This window comes from Uloborus diversus, unplaced genomic scaffold, assembly GCF_026930045.1.
Source record: "Uloborus diversus isolate 005 unplaced genomic scaffold, Udiv.v.3.1 scaffold_14, whole genome shotgun sequence".
In the NCBI taxonomy this organism is placed as follows: domain Eukaryota; kingdom Metazoa; phylum Arthropoda; class Arachnida; order Araneae; family Uloboridae; genus Uloborus; species Uloborus diversus.
This window is the reverse complement of record NW_026558098.1, coordinates 5,242,999-5,251,721: the sequence shown is the minus strand read 5'-3', so window position 1 is coordinate 5,251,721 and position 8,723 is coordinate 5,242,999. Positions and strand designations below refer to the sequence as shown.

The window sequence follows — 8,723 nt, the reverse complement described above, 5'->3', positions numbered from 1 at the left end:
ATGACTGGCCCACCGGGCAAATGCCCAGTTGCCCGCCGGGTGTATCCGCCACTGGTCATTTGGAAGTTCCAACAACTTTCAGGTGTACAAATTACGCAAAGTACTTAAAACAACTTCAAACGAAAATGACTTTTATCCAGTACGTGTTCTCAAGTATTACTTTGAGGCTTGCTACTTACAAACCTTCTTTAACCAAACTTTACAGAAATGTGGTTACACACCATTGTGGTACATCAAATTAATCTTGAAATATGATGAGCTGAAAAATTGGTTTAAATAACGTTCACAGAAATAAAGTTTCTCTCTAGTATAGACTCTCATATGTATCTTTAAATATGAAGCAAGGCAAAACGTCTGTGATCAATAATCACAGGAATGAGGTTTCTGGCCAGCATGGGTTCTCAGATGTCTCATTAAATGAAAATTGTCTGAAAATGCCTTTGAACAATGCTCACAGGAATACGGTTTCTCTCCAGTATGGACTCTCAGATGTCTCATTAAATGTGAAGTGTTGGAAAATGCCTTTGAGCAATGTTCACAGGAATGTGGTTTCTCGCCAGTATGGGTTTTTAGATGTCTCATTAAATTTGAAGTTTTGGAAAATGCCTTAAAACAATATTTCAGGAATACGGTTTCTCTCCAGTATGGGTTCTCAGATGTCTCGTTAAATATGTATTGTCAGAATATGCTTTTGAACAATGTTCACAGGAATACGGTTTCTCGCCAGCATGGGTTCTCAGATGTCTCATTAAATGTGAATTGTCTGAAAATGTCTTTGAACAATGTTCACAGGAATACGGTTTCTCTCCAGTATGGGTTCTCAGATGTCTCATTAAATCTGAATTGTAGGAAAATGCCTTTGAGCAATGTTCGCAGGAATACGGTTTCTCACCAGCATGGCTCTTTAAATTTCCGGTATGGATTCTCAGATGTCTCTTTAAATCGGAAGTGTTGGAAAATGACTTCGAGCAATGTTCACAAGAATGTGGTTTCTCGCCAGTATGGGTTTTTAGATGTCTCATTAAATTTGAAGTTTTGGAAAATGCCTTAAAACAATATTTACAGGAATACGGTTTCTCTCCAGTATGGGTTCTCAGATGTCTCGTTAAATATGAATTGTCAGAAAATGCTTTTGAACAATGTTCACAGGAATACGGTTTCTCGCCAGCATGGGTTCTCAGATGTCTCATTAAATGTGAATTGTCTAAAAATGCCTTTGAACAATGTTCACAGGAATACGGTTTCTCCCCAGTATGGGTTCTCAGATGTCTCATTAAATCTGAATTGTTGGAAAATGCCTTTGAGCAATGTTCACAGGAATGCGGTTTTTCACCAGTATGGGTTCTCAGATGTCTCATTAAATGTGAATTGTCAGAAAATTCCTTAGAACAATGTTCACAGGAATACGGTTTCTCTCCAGTATGGATTCTCAGATGTCTCATTAAATCTGAAGTGTTGGAAAATATCTTAAAACAATATTCACAGGAATACGGATTCTCTCCAGTATGGGTTCTCAGATGTCTCATTAAATGTGAATTGTCAGAAAATGCCTTTGAACAATGTTCACAATACGGTTTCTCGCCAGCATGGGTTCTCAGATGTCTCATTAAATGGGAATTGTCTAAAAATGCCTTTGAACAATGTTCACAGGTATACGTTTTCTCTCCAGTATGGGTTCTCAGATGTCTCATTAAATTTGAAGTTTTGGAAAATGTCCTAGAACAATACTCACAGGAATACGGTTTCTCTCCAGTATGGGTTCTCAGATGTCTCATTAAATATGAATTGTCAGAAAATGCCTTTGAACAATGTTCACAGGAATACGGCTTCTCTCCAGTATGGATTCTCAGATGTCTCATTATATCTGAAGTGTTGGAAAAAGCCTTAAAACAATATTCACAGGAATACGGATTCTCTCCAGTATGGATTCTCAGATGTCTCATTAAATGTGAATTCTCTGAAAATGCCTTTGAACATTGTTCACAGGAATACGGTTTCTCTTCAGTATGGGTTCTCAGATGTCTCATCAAACGTGAGGCGTTGGAAAATGCCTTTGAACAAAATTCGCACAAATGTCCGTTTTTAGAGCGATGATGAATCTCAGACTGATAATCCATCGTGAATGAATATGAGAGTGTTTTTGATAAAATTCTAAAACTGATAGATTTTTACTAAGATGGAAAAGTACCTTCAGTCTTTAAACGCTAAGAAAGGTGGGATTAAATTAATAAATTAAGTTCTAAAAAGAGCTTTGATAAATAAAAAATAGAACAAGCATTTTATTTTTCTTAGATACGTCCGAGAAGTCAAGTTTTCTCCCCACTAAGAGTCAATCTTTTTTCTTCCTTTTTTTGCTTGTTTACCTGAGTTTCTGCTACCATACTTTGCTCTTATAGTTAATTTGTGAGGGTCTTGTCATAAAATTGACACAAACGTTTTTTTTAAATAGATATCATAGGTTTATGGTGGAGTAAGTTCTCAATAAAATCTCCTGCACACACATACTTTTACATCACACTTTTTACTATTTTTAATAATCTCCTTTCAGTTTCGAAAGCAAAAAGTTTGTCGAAAGGGTCGAGGTTTGAAGTCAATGATTTCTTTTGTACGTACAGATATTTTAACTTTAATGTAATTGAATGCCTTTTGTAATTCCAAAGAAGAAGACTTAGTATGCATCAGTGATTAGTAAATTTAACTTCTCACACGATTGTGCAAACAAAGTAAAAAGAAATGGAAATAACATACAACCTTTTTACACATGCTACTGATGATCAAACAAAACAAGTTCAGATGTGTTCCTAAGATGAAATGAGAAGTTTCTTGTCAGATAGCAAAGTCGCCTCCTATTGATTACACTTTTGATTATGGTTCACAGCTGATCAGCTTTGTTAATGTAAACGTTTGTAAGCACGAGGATAGACATTTTATTTATGAACTGAAAGAGTACTTTGGCCCTTATGTCACTCTTCTACTTGAATTTTTACGGATTAGTAAAACACAAATACAAGATGCATGCAAAAAAATAAACAGATTTCTTGTTCCTGGAGGTGTCACTATTTTCTTTCAAGACTAATAAACACTCTTGTTCATACTGGATAAAGTTTTATGCAATGATGATGTTAGGATGAATAGATTTTTGCTTCAGCATGAACAACTTCTACATAAATTTGAATGCATGCAAACTTGAGGCATTTACTTTCCACATCACCAAAAGAGAATCCGCAATCCAAGCACCCCGCACTTCATACAACATGAATTAGTCTTCCGCTTGCTGTTAACTCAGTTGGAAAAGGAATGCATACAACTCTTTCCAAGCCACGAACTTCACGTTTAACCAAATTTTCTCACCGTTGCATTTCATCAGACAATCACTTCGTCATGAGTCCCGAAAACAAAAGCAGTAACAAAAGTGTGTACGAGCGGCACCAATGTCTGTCACCTGTTGAATTCCAACAACTTGAAACTTTGATTATAATAGCTGAAAATGAATAAAAAGATTTAAGAATTACAGTACCCCAAAAAAAAAAAACTTTTAAGTACAAGCTAGGACTGTTGTAAAATTGACATATGGACAGTTTTATGCGATTTTAACCATGGTCTATCTGTTATGTCAAAAATATGACCGTTGAAAATGACAAAAGCTTGTTTAATGGGCATTATTTGCAATTGCAGAAAAATTACGTAACACAGAGCAATTTACTTTTATTTAAATTAAATATTTAAAACTTAACTACACAAACCTTTTCTGAAGCACTATTTCAATTTAAAATATTTACTAACTATTACATCAGTTTGCTAACCTCATTTGACTAACTGCTGGCATTAGACAATTCAGTGTGATAGAGGATTTATGAATATGTAAGGTAACCAATAAAGTTCCTGCCGTTTTTACTCTGCCGTTGAAAGAAGTGACAATATGTGTGCAAAATTCGTTGTCATTTGGTTTAAGCAACCGTTAGATAAATAAGTTAACGTATCTCGTGTTTTTAACACCTGTCGGGTTAGATTACCCCGATGTTAAGGAAGTGCTAAAGGAGCTCGTTCGGTGTTGTTTGCTTTATGATTTTAAAATGGGTTTTTCAGCAGCTGCATCAACTCGTCGAATGTGTCAAGCGTTTGGGGACAGTGTTGTAAGCGAACGTACAGCAAGGCAATGATTCCATAAGTTCAGATCTGGAGCTGTGTCTCTTTGTCATGAACCCTGTAGTGGACAACCACCAATCTTGGATAATGAAGCCCCGTAGTCGGTCATCAACGAGGACAGAAGCCTAACATACAGTGCCGTAAGCGAACGTACAGCAAGAAATTGATTCCAAAAGTTCAGATCTGGAGCTGTGTCTCTTTGTCATGAACCCTGTAGTGGACGACCCCCAATCTTGGATAATGAAGCCCTGTAGTCGGTCATCAACGAGGACAGTAGCCTAACATACAGTGCGGTAAGCGAACGTACAGCAAGAAATTGATTCCAAAAGTTCAGATCTGGAGCTGTGTCTCTTTGTCATGAACCCTGTAGTGGACGACCCCCAATCTTGGATAATGAAGCCCTGTAGTCGGTCATCAACGAGGACAGTAGCCTAACATACAGTGCTGTAAGCGAACGTACAGCAAGAAATTGATTCCAAAAGTTCAGATCTGGAGCTGTGTCTCTTTGTCATGAACCCTGTAGTGGACGACCCCCAATCTTGGATAATGAAGCCCTGTAGTCGGTCATCAACGAGGACAGTAGCCTAACATACAGTGCCGTAAGCGAACGTACAGCAAGAAATTGATTCCAAAAGTTCAGATCTGGAGCTGTGTCTCTTTGTCATGAACCCTGTAGTGGACGATCCCCAATCTTGGATAATGAAGCCCTGTAGTCGGTCATCAACGAGGACAGTAGCCTAACATACAGTGCTGAAAGCGAACGTACAGCAAGAAATTGATTCCAAAAGTTCAGATCTGGAGCTGTGTCTCTTTGTCATGAACCCTGTAGTGGACGACCCCCAATCTTGGATAATGAAGCCCTGTAGTCGGTCATCAACGAGGACAGTAGCCTAACATACAGTGCTGTAAGCGAACGTACAGCAAGAAATTGATTCCAAAAGTTCAGATCTGGAGCTGCGTTTCTTTGTCATGAGCCCGTAGTGGACAACCCCCAATCTTGGATAATGAAGCCCAGTAGTCGGTCATCAACGAGGACAGTAGCCTAACATACAGTGCTGTAAGCGAACGTACAGCAAGGCAATGATTCCAAAAGTTCAGATCTGGAGCTGTGTCTCTCTGTCATGAACCCTGTAGTGGACGACCCCCAATCTTGGATAATGAAGCCCAGTAGTCGGTCATCAACGAGGACAGTAGCCTAACATACAGTGCTGTAAGCGAACGTACAGCAAGAAATTGATTCCAAAAGTTCAGATCTGGAGCTGCGTTTCTTTGTCATGAGCCCGTAGTGGACAACCCCCAATCTTGGATAATGAAGCCCAGTAGTCGGTCATCAACGAGGACAGTAGCCTAACATACAGTGCTGTAAGCGAACGTACAGCAAGAAATTGATTCTAAAAGTTTAGATCTGGAGCTGTGTCTCTTTGTCATGAACCCTGTAGTGGACGACCCCCAATCTTGGATAATGAAGCCCTGTAGTCGGTCATCAACTAGGACAGTAGCCTGACATACAGTGCTGTAAGCGAACGTACAGCAAGAAATTGATTCCAAAAGTTCAGATCTGGAGCTGCGTTTCTTTGTCATGAGCCCGTAGTGGAAACCCCCAATCTTGGATAATGAAGCCCAGTAGTCGGTCATGAACGAGGACAGTAGCCTAACATACAGTGCTGTAAGCGAACGTACAGCAAGGCAATGATTCCAAAAGTTCAGATCTGGAGCTGTGTCTCTTTGCCATGAACCCTGTAGCGGACGACCACCAATCTTGGAAATGATTTTTTTTATTTTTTTACTTATATTTTTATTATTTTTATTTTATTTATACTATTATATATTATATATATAATATATAATATAATATATATATATATATTATTATATTTATATATTTATAATTTCCTTTTTATTTTCCTTGCAGAAGAAAAAAGAAAGAAACTCAGAGCCCCACAGAAAAATTCCAAAACTGAAGTCATAATTCGGAATTTTAAGCAACTTTTGGTGACGCTTATAGAAAAGAGCTTTGAGCTTCCTCCAAATTCTTTTTTTTTTCTAAATTAAAATCAGTTTTATGCCTTCTTTGGTGACGTTAGGGGGTTGGGACGTCTCAGGAAATTTGCCAAAATTGAAGTCTTAAAAAAGCAATTTTAGGCTATCTTTGAATACGTAAAGATTTTGGGGTAGGTTCAAGGGCGCTGTCAAAAGGCTTTTCAACTAAACTGAAAAACACGTAAATGCAAGCTGTATGTAGTGGTGTAAGGACCTCCCCTAACTCCATCAAAGACTAGATTTTCCTCCCGAAATATTTTCAAACTTAAAACCAATTTTAGTCTATCTTTGTTGACCTTAAACAGAATAGGGAACGTTTGGGAGCTCTCAAGAACTTTTTCGATGCTCACTACAGTCAACGCTCATTAAAACGACCACACATTATAAAGACTCCCATTATAACGACCAGTGGTAAAAGTCCCAACTTTGTTCCTATGAACTCTATGTTAATTTGCTTTCGTTATAACGACCGTTCTGTATCGTCGAATCAAATACAGCGACCGAAATTCAGCGGACGCTATTTCTGGTGTTCTTTCCAATAAAACAAATTTTTAACTTGAAATGACCTTGATTATTGTTTATGGACATCTGCCTGAAGTTTTCAATGTCAAATCCAACTTTGGGAGATGGGCGGGGAGATTCCCATTCACCACAGCTAGTACAAAAAAAAATAATAATAATAATAATAATGGGAGGAAAAATCGAGAAATTTCCAGATTCTTAAGAAAAGGGAGTTGACAGATTTGTTGGTAGTTTGGTGTTTAAATCTAATGTTTTTTAAGATTTGGGTTTCTTGAGGGATTTTTAAATGTTTCTTTGAAAGGCAAGAAAAAGACAATTTATCACCTATATCTGAAATGGAAAATAATGTTTTGTAAAAATCACGTCTGCCAAAAAGGCAAACATCTGTTTCTGGTTTTATCTTCAGAAAATGTAGTGGTAGCAGTAGTAGTAGTAGAAAATTTTTAAGTGTGTAACATTTTTCCTCCCTATATTTTCTACTTTAAAATTGGTTTAATATTCTGTCATAATATTTTGCACACGATTTTTCTGAAAACTCCTATGATAAAAATAATTCGGTTATTTAACTGGAATGTTTGAAAAAGTACCTTTTTTTTTTGGAACAACGGGGCATGCATGATGACTGTGTATATATTTTTTAAATAACACCTCTTATAACGACCTCTCGTTATAAAGATCTTTTTCTCTGGGACGGAGATAGTCGTTATATCGAGCGTCGACTGTATCTCCAAAAATGTTAGGAAGTCAGATTGTTTTTCCGTCTCCCTATGAAACTTTTTTAAAATCACGTCCTAAAAACGCGACTTTTGCCGCTGTTTGACGGACAATATCAAGATAGAATTCGGAGGAATGTTTCCCACCCAAAATCTTTTTTTTAAACTGTTGTTAAGTTCTTCATCACTGAGAAAAGAAGGCTTTGCAGTCTTCCCTAAGAAATTTCTAAAAACGAAATTTGAAGCTAACTGTGATGGCTTTAGGTGATTTTGTGCACATTTGGGATGCCTACCTAAGAATATTCCTGAAATCTAAGTTTCCAAAACCCGACTTTAAGCTTTTTTTGGAGCCATTGGATGCGATGGGGATTTTAAAGTTCGAAGTAGATGTCCTTAATTCACCTATTAGACTATATTTAATCACGTTACGGGAAGGTTCAGGGCTTGACTGCCCTCAGGAGTTTGTTGGTATTGAAAATTTAAAAACTCAATATTAGGCTAAACAATAAGATGTACGGGGATGGGGTGGGGCATTATCCCTTGGAAATGTTTCGAGACTCAAGGTCTAAAACTGCACTTTTGGGCTGTTTGGTGACTTTAAGGAATGGGAAGGTTTGGTTGCACTTCCTGTAAAATGTGACACAGCCCTCAGTCTGTATGTAGCTTAAGACGAAGGAAGGAAATATATATATATATATATATATATATATATATATATATATATATATATTATATATATATATATATATATATATATATATATATATATATATATATATATATATATAATGCTGAGATGTCCACAAGAACAACACATGGTTTGTATTTGAGTAATTATATTATCATACTTGTATCACAACCTTAGAATTCAAAGAACTTTTTTTTTTGACTCAAGAAAAAGATCAAAAGTGAAATTGCCGCCACCCAAAAAGTGCCGCCCAGGGCGGAGCTCCCCTCCCTAGCTACCCCACTGCCTCAGACCCATCCACGCTCCTCAATTCAATTTCAGTTGGCTGTAGAGAAGTACAGTCGAATCCCGACTTACGCGAGGGATGCGTTCCAAGACTCCTCGCGTAAGTCGAAATTTCGCTTTGTAGAAAAGAGTATGTATACAAATTTTTTTGAAACATACCAAATTCTTTTAGACACTTATAAACAACCCTCAAACTGCTTTAAAGCATTCTTCAACTGTACATTAAAGTTTCTTATAATTAAGAACTGTACTTTTACTGCACTTAAAAAATAAAAACGCTGCTTCATTCAACATAAAATACTGTTAAGATGCGCAAAATAAATGATCAG

General features: G+C 37.1%; 1 protein-coding gene across 1 annotated transcript; it reads right to left on the bottom strand.

Moving 5' to 3' along the window:
• Positions 1–259: 259 nt before the first annotated feature.
• On the bottom strand, positions 260–1,859 carry LOC129232867 (zinc finger protein 271-like). The gene is made up of 2 exons (XM_054866968.1): positions 690–1,859; positions 260–606 (listed from the first exon to the last, which is right to left on the bottom strand). Exons 1-2 carry the CDS (start codon positions 1,857–1,859, stop codon positions 361–363), a joined length of 1,416 nt encoding a protein of 471 aa, XP_054722943.1. The 3' UTR covers positions 260–360.
• Between the last annotated feature and the right edge of the window lie 6,864 nt (positions 1,860–8,723).